The sequence below is a fragment of the Poecilia reticulata genome, chromosome 6, assembly GCF_904066995.2.
Source record: "Poecilia reticulata chromosome 6, P_reticulata-male-v2, whole genome shotgun sequence".
NCBI classification, from domain to species: domain Eukaryota; kingdom Metazoa; phylum Chordata; class Actinopteri; order Cyprinodontiformes; family Poeciliidae; genus Poecilia; species Poecilia reticulata.
The window spans coordinates 14,265,932-14,284,574 of record NC_088835.1 but is presented as its reverse complement, the minus strand read 5'-3'; the positions used below and the strand labels follow the sequence as shown (position 1 = coordinate 14,284,574).

At 40.5% G+C, this 18,643-nt stretch overlaps 2 protein-coding genes across 4 annotated transcripts in view; both read left to right on the top strand.

The window, feature by feature from the left end:
• The window catches only part of hipk3a (homeodomain interacting protein kinase 3a), a 31,245-nt gene extending 24,211 nt beyond the window's left edge, over positions 1-7,034 (top strand). For both annotated transcript variants that reach the window (XM_017305454.2, XM_008411696.2), the window contains exons 14-18: positions 26-397; positions 493-654; positions 932-1,200; positions 2,497-2,645; positions 2,985-7,034. In XM_017305454.2, the coding sequence (XP_017160943.2) occupies positions 26-397; positions 493-654; positions 932-1,200; positions 2,497-2,645; positions 2,985-3,509 (1,477 nt within the window). In that variant the 3' untranslated portion in view covers positions 3,510-7,034. The remainder of the gene's footprint in view (positions 1-25; positions 398-492; positions 655-931; positions 1,201-2,496; positions 2,646-2,984) is intronic.
• A 5,147-nt stretch (positions 7,035-12,181) lies between these two features.
• Positions 12,182-18,643, top strand: part of kiaa1549la (KIAA1549-like a) — a 90,355-nt gene continuing 83,893 nt past the window's right edge. For both annotated transcript variants that reach the window (XM_017305371.2, XM_017305370.2), the window contains exon 1: positions 12,182-12,731. In XM_017305371.2, the coding sequence (XP_017160860.2) occupies positions 12,536-12,731 (196 nt within the window). In that variant the 5' untranslated portion in view covers positions 12,182-12,535. The remainder of the gene's footprint in view (positions 12,732-18,643) is intronic.

Below are 18,643 nucleotides of genomic sequence, written 5' to 3'. Positions count from 1 at the left end.
ATGTATTAATTATTTTGCATAAAAGGAACCTGTCCTACCCCAGCAACATCCACATTTCATCATGTCGGTCTCCCAAAATGGCTGACATTGTTGGACAGGCAGTGTCAGGAAGAGGGCAGCCACAAAAGGAGGCGCCCCTGGTGGAATCCCAGCGACCAGAAATGAAAAAACCAACTGTGGAACAAGATGGCACAGAGCTGAAGGAAAACTGCATTAAAGAGGCGATGGCAAGTGGAAACAGACGGGTCGATGTTCCTAGGCAGCCGATACGGGATGTGGCCGTCCTGATGGCAGACACGCCAAGTCCAGCTCCCAGCGTGATCAGCATCCGCAGTGATCTGAGTGATGACGAAGATCGGGTGGGAAACGAAGGTCGTCAGGGGTGCCACCTGAATCAGTGAGTATAAGTATCACAGAAGAAGCTCTGTTAAATTTACGTGACATTTGAGGTATATCTTCATGTGAAATAAAACCCTAATATTCCACCAACAGGTGTAAAGGAGAGTGTGGATGTGAGGCTTGCAGAAACACCAGTGTGTCCATGGAGAGAGTGTGTTCTCTCAGCAGCCCTGACAGCAGCCTCAGCACCAGCTCGTTTGCCTCAAACTCTCTGCAGTCCAGCCCTTCAGCTTCACCGTGCAAGAGGCCCAACAGGTAGCGCTTTGATGGGATTAGCCCCGATGACCCACAGACCAAAAAAGAATTGCTAACACCCTCCCCTTGTCTGGGTGTAAACATTAGTCAATATTTTTTAAAACAGTTTTAGACGTCTCGGCACAGAATTATTTTGCGTTCCGAGGCTACCATGCCTCTTAAAACGGTGGATATGCAGATGTACTATTTCTACTTGGCTCTTTATGAGATAACCAAAGTTGTAGTTTTCTAGATTTGGTTTGCGTTGTCAACATGCTCCTCAAATTTCTCTATTCAGCATGTCTGAGGACGACGGCCACGAAAGTGGTTGTGACACGGTGGAAGGCTCGCCCTCTTCGGACACATCGACATCCCAGCGTGGCAACAACGCCTACCGTTACCTTAACAACAACAACCGCTCTCCTTTAGCTGCCGTGTTGGCACCCCTGACCTCCCCATCCGAGCAGGACCGGAGACCACGGGGCATCAGAACCATGGTAGTTCCACCAATGAGGGTCCAGACCAACAACAACACTCGCAACACTCAGGAGCGTGTCCAGAGAACAGGTCTGTGGAACAATATTTTTTGTATTCGTTGATTAGTTTGCTGTGAAAATGTTAGTGATCTAACCCACCTAGAAACAAGCTTTCTTTTTAACCACAAACGTTCCTCCTTCTCACCATCTGCCATGTGGTGTCACCTGTGCTTTGGCTGCATCTCCTTTGCAGGTCAAATGGAAGACATAGGGTCTTACCGCCCCCTAGTGGGTCATAGAGGCTATAACAGGTGATCGAGAGACACCAGCAGAGATTTTAAGCTTACAGCCCCTTCACCTCATGAGTGCATCCGTGGAAGGCAAGCAGCTGGCATTGCCTTTCTTAATGATTTTCCCTCTAATAAATATTGAGCTGTGTTCAGTACAGGACTTTAAGAATTATTTAAAATCCTTAATGTTGCAATTCTGACTTGTAATTGTCTACTTAGTTAAATAGGAGGAGAAAATTAGGAGTTTGTTCTGAGAAGACTGACAAATATTTTCTGAAACAGTTCATTAACTGTGAAGGGAAAGGTGGATGCATTTCATCTGGAGATGGGCTAAATCAGTTTTTCTTGTCTCTGCTGGTTCTCGTTTTGCAGCAGCAAATGTTTCAGAGGACACTGATGTGAGATCAGTTTCTACCTTTCTGTTCTTGCCAGATTGTTGGTTGAAATCACTGAAGGTTTTAAACTGATACAGATCAGAGTCTGTGGACTAAGTTGCTTTTCATGTGATCCCCCTTTCTGAGTGTCAATAATATATTTTTGTTTTCAAGGCTCTTTAAGTTCTTTCTGTTTACTTTTGAGATGCAGTGTTTGTTTTTGGATTCACAAATGTTTAATCATTCTTTGATCTAAACAGAAGTCGGATATTGGGCTGAATTTTCACACTTTTCAGTACACTGCCATGTATTATTGTAGTTCTGCTCAAAAATTCATTTCTGGGTGATAGCTGAATTTTTTTTCCTATCAGTCTTTTTAGTCTGATGTAGAGATGCACCAATCTGGCCGACACTGATATCTAGTTTTCTTCAAGGCCTGTCTATTCCAAACTCAAATAAAAGTCGACAGAAATACAAGGAATTACAAGGTCATGCTAATTTGTGTCTCAAAGTGTTTGATTGAGTAGCAAACAAAATTATTCAGTATTCTGCCTAAAAATCCTTGATTAGTTGATTAAGTAAAAATGTGTAGAATCCACTGTTTAGTCGATATGACTGGTGCACTTCTAGTCCTATTGCTGTTTCTTTTTCAGATTGTTGTTTTTTTCCTCCTCTTTTATGTTTTATTGCTGGATCAAGATTTACCTCCTTGTTTCCCTTCAGCCTCAGAATCCTGGTCCCGATCCAAAGGGCGCTGCAGTCTCGTAGGGCAACAGAGCACTGCCTCTTCCGTCCCTCTCCTGCCATCCGCCCCCATCCTGCCGCGGCAGCAGAAGTTGACAGGGCAGCAGCACCATCTGGGCTTTGGTCAGGTTAGTTCAGGTTGCCTCCCTTCCTCTATCTGAGGCAGTTTTACCAGTAAAAGTAATTCCAAAGTGAGGAAAAAATAGAAGTTACTCAGACCACCCAAGGTAAATTCAGGATGTCTGAAAAAGCTGAGTTGGAAACGTCGGGAGGAAAATTTACATATTGTATAAGTTCACCCCACATCACCTGAGTGAAAAATTTGAAGTTTGATTTGAAGAAGATGGGAGGCTAAGTCCATGCACATCATGTATAGTAGCCAATCTTGATGCTTTCGAAGCAGTACTGTTGCTGTTTTTTGATGCTTTTTCACTGTTCATCGTTTTTGTTTTGCGTCTTTCCGTCAGGTGCAGCCATACGGTTCAAACCACAGCAACAAGGAGTGGAACGGCAACTATGGGCCCCTGCGACCGCACGCCTACATCCCTCCTACTGTCCACACACACACCTTCACACATCTGCACCACAACAGCCCCACACACACCTCGGCCGCCCCTCACACCCTGCTCTCCTACCCCTCCAGCGGCCCTCTCACCGCCACCCATCACCCCATCCTGCCCTCTCGTCCCCCTCCCCCTCTCCTCCAGCACGGCTTTGGCCTTTCCCATCCCCAAGGGGGGGCGCTGGTCCACCAGGTCGCCCTGGGCATCGGCACACACCCCCACCACCCTGGACACCCCGCCGCGTCGCACCGGCTCCTCCCTTCCCCAACCATCAACCCTCACCACCAGCCTGGCTACACCCACCACCCGCACCAGTTCAAGCCACCTTTTCCCCCTCCTCACCCGTACATGGCCTCCCCGGCCGCCTTCACAAGTTTCCACCTGAGCCCCACCAAGCTCAGCCACCACCCACAGTTCTCGTACATCTGAGGGGCAGGACGGAGGAGCCGCGCCTCCTCCTGAACAGGAGGCTCAAGGAGAAATTCACTGGGTCTGCAACCTGGGCAGGGAGACCCCCCACCAGAACACAACATGAACACTTCTGTTGAGACAGAGAAGAATGGAGGAAAATGAGCAATGTTTTATCACCATGGATGGATTTGAGAAATTATTTTACCAATGTTTTCTGTAATCTGATGGGTTGACTTCACAGGCTGTTGATCATGTCTGACTGTCGAAGCAGAGACTGTCTGGAAAAATCATGTCAGGATGTGGAGGAAGCTTCAAATCTTTGTAAGAGCAAATGAATTTCTATGACAATTAGGAAGTTTTCCTCAATAACGTGTTTGTACATTACCTCCTGTCATCGATCTGAACTGATTCGGAGCTGGAAAATCATGGGTTTCTGTTTTTGTTCTGTGTTCTACGCTGTTGGGGTTGTTCAACCTCTCACTCCCTTTATCTGTGTTGCCTTGCAACCCGCGCACGCCGCTCTGATCTGCTCGTTACCTGGCCGCGAACCTGGAATCGAAGGCTCATGATGGTTGCCTTCTAGTGCCTTAAAACCTTTGAGTCTTTGACGTTACTTCAGGAGCATTTAGATTGTACGTTTTGAATTTAAACGGACTTGCAGCACTTAACCTAGGGACTCTGAACGAGACGGGCTTCTAAAAACCGGCGAGGATCACGTGCATGGGCTTGTTTTACTTTATGCTTTCTAACTCCATGTGGGTTCAATCTAACTAGAGGCTGCACTTATAGGGCTCTGACTGAATTAGCTTTTAATGTATATAAAGAGTGATTTGATATTTTGATAATCGATTTCTATTCACTATAGTACTTAATTCATAACAGTATTGTCACTGTTTACTGTAACTGCAATACAATCTAGATCCTCTGGGTTGCTGTGTTTTTATTATCTTGCGTTTAGGCTAGATTTGCATTCATGCGTTTTAGATTTTGGGAGTGGCATAGACTTGTTTAATGTTTTTAACTTTTAAGATACTTCTCAGTGTTTGAAGTAACCTATCAACTTAACAGTATCACTGCTGGGCTTTTGAGTATTAGTTGTATCAGTAATTATTGTTGGAGATTTTGTGCCCCCTCCCCCACGTATTGAAACCTGTTGTCAGTTTTCATACATTCCTTCAGGGTGGAAGCGAAGCCTTGATTATTATAATTTTTTTTTCTGTGTGTGCGTTTTCATTTGTGTCGTGTGAGTTGTTTTCTTCACCGCCGGCGTTTCACTCCGATCAACACCAAAGACTCTCTTCGTTAATCATTTCGGAAGCACGGTCGATCATATTTCTGTCACCTCCAGCATATACTGTTGCAGTTGTGGGCTTAAATTTTTTATTTTTTATTTTTTTGGAATATATTGTGAAATCTCTATTTTAAAAATAATAAGAGGTTGAGGTTTTATTTTTTTGAGCTGTTTGCTAATTGTATTTGGAATGTATAGATAATAAGCTGCTATATACTGATTATGCGCCACTCGGTAGCTGTGAATTTAGAGGATTAATCTCTTTCTGGTCTGCAGTCTCTCCTTTGTTATTGTAGTTCGGACGACTAGATAAAACTTAAGTGGTTTTTCTTCTGATCATAGAGTGTATGAATGCTACTCCTTCATGCTAGTGCCTTTGTATATTGGCTTTGTTGTTTTGAAGTGTTTCTAAACTGCTGTATTGGAAGTTAAGTTTTCCTTTTGGTTTTATTTTTTTATTCTGTTGCTTTTTGGTGTGCGAGTGTTTTGTGTGTATTTAGCATCAGTATTTCAAATGTAGGCTGGGTTCGCTTTGACTCTGTAACCAGTGTGATGTATTATTGTCTTTCCTTTCATCGACGCGGCTTTTATTTCCGTTATAGGACTGTATTTACAACTCTTTGTACTGTATCAACTTAGTGCCTTTTCCTCAACCAGTGTCAGACGGATGACGTCTACGACATCAAAGCGGGAATATTGTAGGCGTTCTCCTTCCTGGAGTCGAATCCGATTTTCGCATCATGAAATCCCCAAAGTTTGTTCTGTAGACGAAGATGAAAACAATCCTGTATTTCTTTTTTTTTTTTTCCCCATTGTTTTATTTTAAACTTTTACAGAATCCTAAGAAAATCCAAATCAGGGAATGTTTTACTCACCAAGAACACCGTGCAGCACTAGAAGACATGGGGGCCTGAGTAACATTCACAAATGCAAAGCTTTATCTCACACCATGAATGTATTTGTGGATGTCAAGAAATCAGTCTTTGGTTTGCAAGCTCAACATTTGTCTACATTTTGGGTGTTGATAGCACTTGTATGCAGCTATAACCATTGGTAAATGGTGTATGTTTCGTAATGGGTTTGGTTTTTTGTTTTTAAATGCTTTATCCATCACTCATAATCAAAATGTAGGTCCAAAGCTTCCCCACCCTGATCTAATTATTACATTACAGTATAATGGTTTTGCTATGTTATTTAGGTATTGGGTGCATTTGTGTGCTTGTCAGCTATGCTACTGTTTGAGTATGTTTAAATGTTTAAAGTTTTGTGTTGTGCACACCAAATGTGTTTTTTTAGATTTTATATGTATTGTGGTGTGCAGCCTCTCTTTGCAAACCACCCACTTCCCCGTGCGTGTGTGTGTGTCAGCTCTGCACAGGTAATGCCCCATGCTGTAATCCCACCCACCACTTTGGATTAATTGCTTTGGGTAGATAAATCTCACGTCCCTGCAGATTTACGCCGACAGTTGCATCATCAAAGACGCCGATCAGGGTTTTGGGGGGGGTTGTCACAGTCCCTGATCCAAAGCTTAGCAAAGCACATGGAATCCTGCTGCCTTCAGCAACACAGCAGGCTTACTAACAATGTTAATACTCCTAAAAGCTTGTGGGGAGATTTCTTTTTTAATTGGGCATTGTAATACACGCACTTGACGACATGTAATAATACAGAAATACTTGCTACAAGCCTGCTTTCACTGGGCACCAGCATATTAAAAAAACACACACACAAAAAAAAAACACGGCATATGAATTGACATGTACCTGAACGTCTCATTTGGTTTTTGAGTTTGAATCTGTTTGAAATTAAACTTGTAACATCATTAATTATCATACTTAGGCACAAAAATGTAGACACAATTGCAAAATTTAAGAATTTAAGCTGTTACTGTTCTAAATGTGTAGATTTTTGTGGCTTTTATGATTTGTATTCCTTGATTTTTGTTTTTGTTAATCCTAAATGCTACTCTAGTGTGACTTGTAGCAACTGCACTGTGCAATATACAACAATATATGAGGACTGGGAAAATAATTGTTTGGATGTATTGATGTGTGTCTTACCAGTTTTCGGTCATCCCCCCTCCTTCCCCCTTTCTAGTTCTCAGTGAGTTTCAATGTGACCAAGCCTTATGTACTTTGTCACAAAAAGCGGGTTCCTTATTGGTGACTCATATTGGTGAGTGTCAAATTATGAATTTATTGTATAATATGGTGAGATTCACTTTGAATTAAAAAAAATCTTTTGCTTCAGTCACTGTTTTTTTGTGGTTATTATGAAGGAATGAAGCACCAAATACTTTCTGGATTAATTCAATGACTTGATCCAGAAGGCGCTGTCATGCAGCTGTCGGATGCATCCCTGGTTCAACCCACCTTAATTCAATGGATTATATGCGTCCTTGACACGTGAAGAAGTTCTACAGCGTTCCGATAATGACTTGGTTATTAGGTTCATGTCTGTTGAGGCGGTAACATCCTTAAAAGTTGCTGGACATCAGCTGTCAAAGAATGGAGTTCAACAAGAAGATGGAAAGTGCACAAAGGTAATAGCTCTGTCAGTAAATGTCTGGGGAAGAAATGCAAAAAGCACTAAGCCAGGAGTGTATTATAGAAAAAAGGAGTCTACATTTTAGGTGGAAGTGGCAGCTCTGTCCAGGAAAAAGTCAAACGCATTAGCACTGAGCTGGGAGCAATTTTTTTTTTTTTTTTTTTTTTTTTTTTAGGAAAAAATATGACAAAGTTAATTGCAACAGCTTTGTCAATGACTTGTTAAAGAAACAGAAGCACTGAGCCAAGAGTATGTTTTAAGGGAAAGAAAATATGAGCGTACACAGCGATCTGTCCAACAATATATATGTCTTGGATAAAAACAGTCAAGAAATGGTACACAAAGGTACTGGCATCTGTCACTCCTTATTAAGAGACCTGTATTGACAAGAGAGCTCAATGGTCTCTTGGGAACACAAAGTGCTACCGTCTCTATGGGAATAAAACCAGTACACGGAAAGAAGCACAAGAGCGTCAAAATAAGGGAATTGGTCAGATGGTCTCCATCATCTATGTAGCAATAGAGATGGCTTCAAACTTAAACCACTCTTAATTTTGGGCTTTAGTAAAAGGAAAAGTTTTAAGCCTAGTCTTAAGAGCAGACAGGTGGTCTGCTCTTAAGACTTGAGAGTCAAGGTCTTGACTAAAAGATGCAAGGTCTTTTAGTCAAGACCTTGCATCTTGACTAAAAGGTTTTTGTCACATAAATGGCCTATATTAAGGAATCACACCAAATGTACTAAATAAAGATGCTATATTTCTGAATTTTGTGAAAACAATCCTTAACAAAAGGCGTTTAATGGAAAAAAATGTTTGAGCTCCTCCCTGACATCAACATTTGGAAATCAAAATGGTGTGATACTGATTTGAGTGGCTGCAACCTTTGTTCTGGGTCTGAAATTTCAGCTTGGACTTTTCTTTTAGAAGTTTTCATATACCCTTTTTCTTTAGTGGGTTCTCCCACACCTGGGATACACGTATTATTTTCTTACTACATCATGAAAATGACAGGAAGAAATGGTCTGATATTTGCCCGTTTAAAGGTATTGATAATTTTATTGACTTTTATCAGATAAAACTGACAATCGTATGGGAAAAATGTTTTGGACAGTTCAACTTTTGAGGAAAATATGTTAGCATGTCATCAGGGGTGGATCGAGAAAAATATTTACAGGGTGGCAAGAGGGTGGCAGGGATATTTTCAGGGGTGGCAGCATATGCCAGTGTGTGTGTGTGTGTGTGTGTGTGTGTGTATATATATATATATATATATATATATATATATATATAATACAGGGGTGAAAGTAGTTTTAAATTCTTGGGGGTACTATGACAAATTTACAGTATATACATTCATATTACTTCTATGTGCTTTGGAGTTTCTGTGCTGATTATTTTTTTGCGAAGCAATAAAACCTGGTAGCTCTTTAATTGCTACAAAATAAAGCTGTATTTCCCTGGATCTATATTTCTCTCAGCCTACTGGCTGCAATGTTGACACCTTGAGATGCCATGAGACCTAAATCCTGAACATCATGGCATGGAGTGATCCTAGTTTTCCTTGTCTGGCATATAAACATTCATTTATCTTTTAAACTGGTTATATTGATCCTGTGTCCATACAGAGGGATAATCAGTAGCCCAGCATCATGACCTGTTTGTTCTGAAGATCCTGCAGCTTTCATTTCTCTTCCTAACATGGCGCCTCCTCACCCTGACTCTCATACCGACAGGAGGAACCACAGAGCTCTGTTAGGTTAAAGCTCATCTTCTGAAGTTGGGATATTTTTCCTCCAACAGGTTCCAGAGGAATCACCTCAAACCATATGTTGGACTGGATTTTATTTCACTGTCATTTGTGAATGTTAGAGCCTCATTTTCAACAGTGGAGCTGTAAAGGTTGAGAAAATCTCAACATCAATATTTCCACTAAATAAGAAGCAAAAAACTACATTGTTTGATTTAAATGCATAAACTATAAACCTATCTTCTATCTTGTAGGACAAAATCTGCTCCGCCAGTGGAGCGTTCAGAGCAACAGAGACAAATAAAAACAGATGACGGAAAAAGTTGAAGTATCACTCTCACGTTTAGCTTACACAGACCTAACATTGGACTTAACTTACTTGATTTACTTGTTGCAAAATGTTTTAACTTGCATTCATGTAGCACTGAGGATTAAATATAATTTCTTAATATAGTATAGTTAATTATTGTCATGTCTTTCATACTCCTGCTAATTGATATGCATTTTTGGATTGGACAGTGCCTATTAGTCAGTATGTGATTCATTGAGTTATGTCCAGAAAACCATTTTATCCCAATAAAAGACGAGCAGAAATCTGTCACAAAAATATTTGTAGCACCATCATTTGTATTTTGTTTCAGTTAGTTCTGTCAAGATGCAAGAAAGATCAAATTTATCTTATATTGGTCAGTCGTTTTATTTTAAATATGCTGTAGGAGCCATAGTTTGATGATTAGTTCCGTTTTTTGTCGCTTGTTTAACTTTTATGAATTGCAGCGGGTGCAGACAGTGCGCCACAATAAAGGTACAATAAAGCTGATAAACAGGTGAAGAACCAAACACCACTTCTATTCTGGCTTTTCTCGCTGTGTGTCGCTTTACGCGGACCCGTTGCCATGGCAACCGGCAGACAACAGCTCACCGAGCAGATAGAGCAGAGATTGCCGATCAGGGGAATCAACACCAAAAAACAAAAAAATTCCCACACAAAAAAGAAGCAAAAACACCAAAACACAACATTCAGTCTGTTACATTATTCCGTCAGGTTTGATGTCTATATTGTCATTATTAATAAGTTTTCGCCCGACTACCGCGGTGGTTGATTAGCTGATTTAAACAGCCGCTCTACTGATGTGACCTGATTTAGTGCTAACGTAACCAAAACACACCGAATTGCGCAGCACATGTTAGTAACAGTTAGGCTAGCATAACTGACCCACTGCTCACTTGTTCAATGTTTTCTTTAAGTTCAAACTTTTTGCTCACCTGTTAAATCTGAAACCCTTGTTATCCAATTCATAGGGTTGAATTAACCGCTAAATATTTCAGATTCTTTGTGTGACTGTGGTATTTTCTGACCACCCATAATGTTGACTCAATGGACAGCAATGGTGCATGTGTGGCGCACGATAAGTCAGGTAATGTCCAGTCCAGTAACATAACCATCAATGCTGCTGCCTCGCGCTCTGTCCTTCTCTCGCACTTCCCGCTACTCAGCAGTAGGTGTCAGGTTACGTTGTGTTGCATTCAATGTTGTCGGAAAAAAGAGATTCGTGCGCTTAATGTCCGATTTCCCATAATTATTCGGGGTGGCAACAGGGGTGGCAATGCTCTCATTTCCGCCCCTGCATGTCATGCATTGTTTTCAGTTCATGGCAGCCTTTGATCGGCTGACTTTTGTTTTGCCATCAGCCGCCACCAGGGGGCGCCAACTCCCAATGGAAAAGATACTCTCGACGCTGCGATTGCTGGCACCCTAGTCTCACTTCTGATGTCGAAATGATGGAGAAACCTCATCATATCGACAAAACAAACACCACACGTAAGTTAATTTATTTAATTTTATTACACCAAACAGGCAGACAATTTACAATCTGCCTGAAGCTGCGTTAAGTTGATCACAAGCTAACCTTCCGCCGGAAAAGACCTTTAAAATTAACAGCAAATCAAAACGTTCTCCTTTTCCACAAAAGAATCTTATTACATAATTACAAATTAGGTTAAAACTTATTCGGTTTAATGCTAAACAGAAAATTCAGAGTAACGTAAATAGCAATTGCCTTTCTTCTGTTTTTTTCCGTTTGTTTTTTTTAAGCAAATAGCTGTGAAAACTGTTTTGTTTCCAGACATGTATAGAGAAGGTTTATCTCTACTGTATGCCCCTTGTCTTTATTTATAAACCTTTTTATAGTGTACAGCTCAATCGGAATGTATTTATCAAGCACTTTAATACAATCAATTATAAAACTATGGAAGTACACAGACTAATCCAAGGAAATAAATAATTATTAAGCTATTAGAATAGCAGTAACTGTGAAAAGGCTATTTTAAATATGGAGAAAGATATGAACAATATGCAAATATTAAAATTCAGCAATGTTAAATAAGCAACTAACCATAGGACAAATAAACAGAGATCCTGAAACAATGTTGGCTTATTTATGAAATCTAAAATGGAGGTTAAGACATAGATTACAAAGACAACACAGTATTAGAGGTATAATGATCAAAAATAAAACTGGAATAGAAACCAACCAGGGATTGAATGTACTTAACATTTGATTTAAAAAAAAAAAGTGATTTAAAAAAAATAGAAGCCAGACTAAAAAACTTCTGAGAGTCAGGGTAGACCCTGGACAGTTCACCAGTCCATCACAGAGAAACACAGAAACACAAAGGACAATTCACTATATTCATATGGATCAGTTTAAGAGGCCAGTTAACAGTCATATTTTTGGACTGTGAGAGGAAGCGGCAGAGAACCCTCTCATGCATGAGGAGAACATGTGAACTCCATGCAGACCCAGGTGGTGTGCAACTAACATTGTTCTGCTATGCAGCCCGCAAAGTGAAATGCCCTAGCCCAGATCTGAATACAAACTTGTCTGGTGTTACCCACTGCCATCTCCTGGCTTAAAGGTCCTGGGGTGCATAGGTTTAAGAATACCATTTCAATACAGAAAAATAACCTTTAAGTAGTTGCAAAGTTATTCCACTAATACTTAAAAAAAAGTTTTTGCATTTTAACTTTGAAAATCCGACCCTATATTTGAAAGCCATCCAATAAACTCCGCATATTCTACTTGGGTTGGGTGAAAAGCGTTCCTTAAATGCCCAGCTAATGGCATAGTTTTATTTTGAAATAATTCATTGCTGGCTTCCGGCCTTGTAGCTGTGCACTGACGCTTCCAGCTGCAGTGGGATGAAGAGCACCTTGCGGTCGCGGTAGGGACTTCAGACCTCACCAGCGCTTCAACGCACAGACCTCCGCGGTCTGAGACGCGAACAGGGAGAGAAAACTAAAACCAGTCCGTCCTCCTGGTCGACCCGTACAGCCTCCCGGGGGGCTCATGGAGAGCGGAGCCCTGCTTGTCCGAACCGGGGGCAGCTTGATCGGATGCCTTTCGCCACAGCAGCGCCGTTAGATGATTTCCATTCGGGATTAATTGGTTGATCAATGGCTTCCAAACATGCGCTCCTTCGCAGAGGCGCCCGCGGGGACGAAACGGCGGTGAAACCGACGGGATGGATTCGGGACGCGGGGATGGTGACCGTCTGTACGCCGAAGAGCTGGAGGTGGTCCGGGACTCCGAGCGGGATCATCATCGTGGCGCTCCTGGTTCTGGTGATGCAGAGCTCTTTGGCCGCAGAAGGTAAGTCTTTTCTGCCTTTACTAGATCAAAGGTTATTTCTTCATTTAGATAAAAAAATAAAATAAAAATAAATAAGCCACTATCATACATCTGCATCAGATTCCCACTCAACCCCGATTGTTTATTTATACAGATCAGATGAAGTGGAATGTCTCTAGATAGAACATCTCTTCTGTCAGTGCAGTGTTGGTTGACTTTACACGGATGCCTTTAAAACTGTTTAAGTGTTGCACAAAATCTAAGATGTTGTATTTGCTCTGCTCAAATTTAATCCATATTATTTATAAGGTCTAGTGTTTGTTAATCCCTGGAGGGCCTCACCGAGGTCTCCAAAACAGGCATCCGGAGCAGAGCGCGCTGTGAACCGCATACCTTCACCCACAGAGTCCAAAATCTTTGCATTTGGAGACAAAAAAAAAAAAAAAACCCCTTTTTCAATTTTTATTAAAATCTAAAAAAATTTCAGAGTCGAGAAATCTAATAAACTATTGCGGGTGTAAACTAAGACACGCAGAGAAGACATGTTTTAGACATCCTGCTTTTCCCAACAGTTCAGACCGACCTTGCAGACTGTGTGAGGAAAGCTGTTTTCTCACAAAAAAATAAATAAATTACTATACAGACCCTCTTAAAATGATTTAAACAAGATCCGTCAGTTTGTCACTGTTGCATAAAACGAAACCAAATATTGGAGATCTGTGAGGAAAACACTAAATATACCTCGGGTTTTAATAACAACAAAACCCACTTTTAGTAATAATGACTGGTATTTTGTGGCTATCAGATGGTCTCACATTTGACTCTTCAATGCCCAGGATACCCTGATCATGTAGCTGGAAAGAAAATAAGCCCAGATCATCATCCTTCCACCACCGTGCTTAAAATCAGCTGTGACATGTTTGCTTAGTTCCTGTCGAAACTGTGGACTATGTTCCGGGGTTGTGATTCTTTCAGAAGAGACTTTGTAAAACCCAAATATTTATTTAAGCTTTTCAGAGAGAAGCAGCTTTCTAGATTTTAGCAATTCCAAACATGCTATGCGATTTCTGTCTTTTTCTAATTGGTTGTCGTTGACTTTAATATTTGTCATGCTAATTGAGGCTTGTAGAGTTTGTGCTGGATCTACTGCACTTGTTGATTTTTTTTAGTGGCCAGGAAGCTAAGCTCTGGGGGTGATGGGCGGCTGTATGAATGACCTGTCTAACAGCAGAATAACGGACCTCTGATTGCTTGGAAATACCACAAGTGTAGCTGGATGGACGGCAGCTGGACACTACTTTATCTCTTAAATCTTACGAAAGTGCTATTTTAAAATGACCAATGCCAATAAATTAAAATATGACAAATAATTTAAATGCAAAAATGCACATTTAAGTCTATAAAAATACGTGGCAGTTTAGCAGCATTGTGTATTTATACCTTATTGACTGTTATGAGGAGAGGTTTATCACAGTGTTTTGGAAAATGGCAGTATTTTTTTATTTTTATTTTTTGCTTGGCCCCTGAAGGAGAAGCAAATCACCCACTCATACTCTAAAATATTTTATCTTAAAAAGCAGTGTTCCATTTACAAGCGAGTGTTTCCATAATTCCATTGAGAAGAGTCAACTTTCTCTCTTTCACCTGCTTACTCAGTCATTCAGTTATTTTTGTTTCTTTCTTTCATACCTTTAGAAATTTCAGTCATATGTCTTTATTTTCTACATTTCCACTTATAGTCGGGTTGGATGCTCGGGGGGCTTGTTTTCTGTTCTTGTGTGTGTGTCATTTATTTGCGTTTGCAGCCACATGCAGTATGTGTGTAGGTGTTTTCTTTGTTGGTTCTACATCTCCCCAGTTGGTAGCTGCAACTAAAATAAAAACAGAGCATTTTCGAAGTGTGCTTCTGCGCCTCTCTATCATAAATGTCCAAACAGTTATAAAAGAATAGGCTATTCTTTTATTTTTTTTAAGTTTTAGAATGAGCCTAATATTTTAACATTTCTCTGTGGTCATCAGTGTCAGTTTGAAGTCATTATATCCCCGACACAGAGTGTAATCACAGAGCTGTAACGCTTTTTTCTGTTCCTTATTAGTGGAGATAAATTGTCGCCATGGGAACAGATCTGCAGCTTATACTTTTCTTCCCGAGTGTCCTCGATTTGGGAAAAAAGCCCCAAACATCTAAGCTCCAAGTTGAAGAACGGTGCCTAATAATCAGCGACAGAAGATGAAGCAGAGTGTTTGCTGAACTGTGGTGTATTTATGAATGAATCTGCATCCTGCTGCCAAACGTGCAGACACACCAGGGTTGTGTCACTGGTATGTCTCAATGCCTATGGGCTTCTATTTTGTTAAAAACAGGTATCAGAGTATCTCAATCTGTCATTTCAGTGACTGGAGTTTTTTCCAGTTGGATGGCGCATACAGTAATGGAGTTTCTCCTCTACCACTTGTTGCTGCACACTGCTGGTCATCTGGATGAAAGAAGGCCACCACACTTTTCCACTGCGTACAAGAAAGACAAATATTACTGTGGAAAAATACACTTATTTTTATCTATATGCATATGGAGTCAAGAGAGAGGTTGTTGTTAATCCAAGGGCATTATTATGATGTCCCACTGATTTTGCAGCAATAGCAACTTGAACTCTTCTAGAATGATTTTCCATCAGGTCCTTTTTCATTTTTGACCGTTCTCCCATAAGCACATTTCTGAGGTCAGACACTGTTGTTGGATGAAAGGGCCTGAGATCTTCATTATTAGATTGAGATTATACACACACTTAAGAGGCGTAACTTCACCAAAATGTGCCTTTTGGATGGTTTTAGTTTCTGACTTAAAAAACCCAGGAGTCATTGTATTTAGGAAGTTTGTTTTACAAATGTTTCTATGTTTTTTTTTCTTTCTCCTACAGTTACCAATAAATTGATATTTATTATGGAAATAGGAGATTATGTCATTTAACAACTTTTAACAACCAGAAGAGTTGGCAACAGTGATGACAGCAGGAGCCTTCAAGCTTCTCTTCTCTGCAGAGAAAAGTCAGGCAGCAGAGAAATACTGCCGTATAGTGAAGACAATCTGTGCAGCTGTCTCTAAAGAGAGATAACGATAAATTCATTCGGACTTAGATCGTTTTATCTTCCTATTGAAAATTTTAAACTCGTTCATCTTGTCGCTTTAAAATTAAACACAAATTGCATAAAGCAAAACACAAACTGTTGAATTTGTTTGTTTTCAGAGAAGATGGGAAAAAAATATTATGAAAATCAGGCGGGACGTTGCTGTTTCTATATTGCTGATTGTGGCCGGCGGCATGTAATTGTGTGTTTTGGGGTTTTACATGATTTTATCCAACACAGCCAATCTTAAGAAGCAGGACGGCACTGAGAAGAATCGAATGTCTGGCTACAGAGTCAGTAATAAATCCTGATGCCGATGATGATTTGTCCTGCGGTAATCAATTAAAATGATCAATATCACTGATTATGTACAGCACATCTTGGCTCCTCTAAGTCTCCTGTGGTTTCTCGTAGAGGATGATTTGGCTGAAGATCAGAGCTCTGAGAGCCTCACAATCCGTTTAAAAGTTCAGTGTCCGTCGTGCTGCCGAGAAAAAACAAGCGTTCTCCCTCTGCCAATAAAAGGTGGATTTCTTTGTTGGTTGTTTTGTATGCAAGATTATGCAAAACTAGCTGAGTTTTATGAAAAGTGCTAGAGAAGTAGAGCATGAACAAGAGCAGATTATGTTTTTGTGCAGCTCCAGGTCCCGCTCTTAAAAAAAGTTTTAAGGTTAGATTTCATTTCAACTCATTAGTTTAAAGTAATTACACTAAAATGCAACTGTCTTTCATCCATTCTGCTGCTTTGCATTTACATAATCACTCGGATCTTTTGTTGGTGAACTTGGCTAAGGCTGTTTCTGTTTCCCACTGTGCAACAGTGGCATATGCTAAATACGAGTTTGCTCAAAGTTGGAGAAAGATTAAGGGAATATTTTAACTCTTTTCGATGTAGAGTTGTGGGAAGGAGTCATGAGCAGTCAGCATTTTACCAACAGGCTAGTTTGGGGGACCTGCGTCAAGCTATTTAAACCAGCCTGACCCCTTTTGAAAAAGTAACAGTCTTCCAAACGTAACAACTAGTGGCACCAGCTGTGGAGGGGACATTTTTTACCAACCCTTTTTTGCAGATGAGTTTCAATTCAACCACATTTGAGGGAGTGTAAGTGTGAATAGCTGGTTTATGGTCATACCACAGCATCCCATGTTCAGGCTCCCAACATCTTCATTTACATTTTCTTTCCGCTAAATAGAAATATCTTTCAACTTTTTCAGACTAGTACGTGTCAATTAACTTATTAGTTCATTTATTATCTGGTCATGATTTATTTTTGTCATGATCTGGTTTGGGGGTGGTGATGTAGGACGCAGGCAGAACCCAGGATGAAAGTGAAAATTATGGTTTTTAATGACAATCCATGGAAACAGAAAGACGGCAGAACAGACACAACAGCACAGGGAAACAGACTGGTTACACACGACAAGGATCCGGCAAGAGACAAAGACAACAGGTGGGACTAAATACAGTGGGAGGGTAATCAAAGAAACGAGACACAGCTGGGAACAATCAACGGGGAAGACAGAGACTCACAGGGGAACAGGCTAATAAACACAGAAAAACCTCAAAATAAATACACAGAAAACACAGATCACAACAATCTTCTTCAGATCAGTGTGTGACATGTCTGTTTTTTTCTTTATATCTCTCAGCGTATGTAATCATACCTGAGTAAAATTGATCTCATGTCCAAAAAAGCTGCTTTAATCAAAGTTAATTCATGATGTGACCAGGGAGACATTTTCACAGAGTGTCAGAATTTAAAATGGTTTATTAAGACTATTAGTTTTTTTTTTTTTTACATTAATAAACAAAATCAGAATTTTAAAAAACAGGTCTTCCTTGATAAGTTGTCTTTTTAAAATGATCTGAAACACTGAAGAATGACAAAGAAAATACGCCTGTAAGGGGCCTTTTTTTTATTTTTTAGCAACAATATGCACTCTAGGAGTTTCTGTATCTTTGTGCCAGACTTAGAAGATTTTATTCATAAATATCTTGAACTCTGCGAGCTTCAAACTACACTTAAAGCGCCAGGCTCGTGTTGGACATGTCCACAGTCTGTCAACTGTGATTTCTTTTGGAAACACTGATGATGGCTGACGGATGAGAGGACTCACTCTGCTGCAACCTGCTGTGTTTGATGCCATTCATTTCGCTTCATAATGATTCAGGCTCACACACACTCACCCCCCCCCCCCCCCACACACACACACACCCGTGCTCACACACACACACACACACACACACACACACACACACACACACACACACACACACACACACACACACACGTGCTCACACACACACACACACACACTTTTAAGAGTCGTTCCCCAATATAGGAACCCTGACAAATCGAGTGAATGGAAGCGCGCGGTCCGCTGTGTCCTCTTCGGCACTCAAGTAAATAACATTTCCGAGATTCAATCCAAAAGATTTGCAGAGCCCCATTTCATTTCTGCTCAATCTAGTTTGTGTCAAAGCATAAGATGTATTATGAAGAAAATGTGACCAAACACTGGAAAATAAAGTATAGTGTTGCTGCACGTTAGCTAAAAGCTTTTGGAAGTCCAGGATTATAGCGGCAGTACTGATTTATGTGCAACAATTTGAGCAGTTATGAGACTTTAGATTGCATTATGCTGTTTGACAAATATAGAAATACTCCTTTTATGCTTCGTTTTACTGTATGCCATCAGTGCTTAATGGATCGCTCAATATTTTCTCTGTAGAAATGCACATGTTCTTCATCCAGTGCAGACTTTAAATCATAGTGGATATTAGTCTTAACCTAACAGATGTGGCA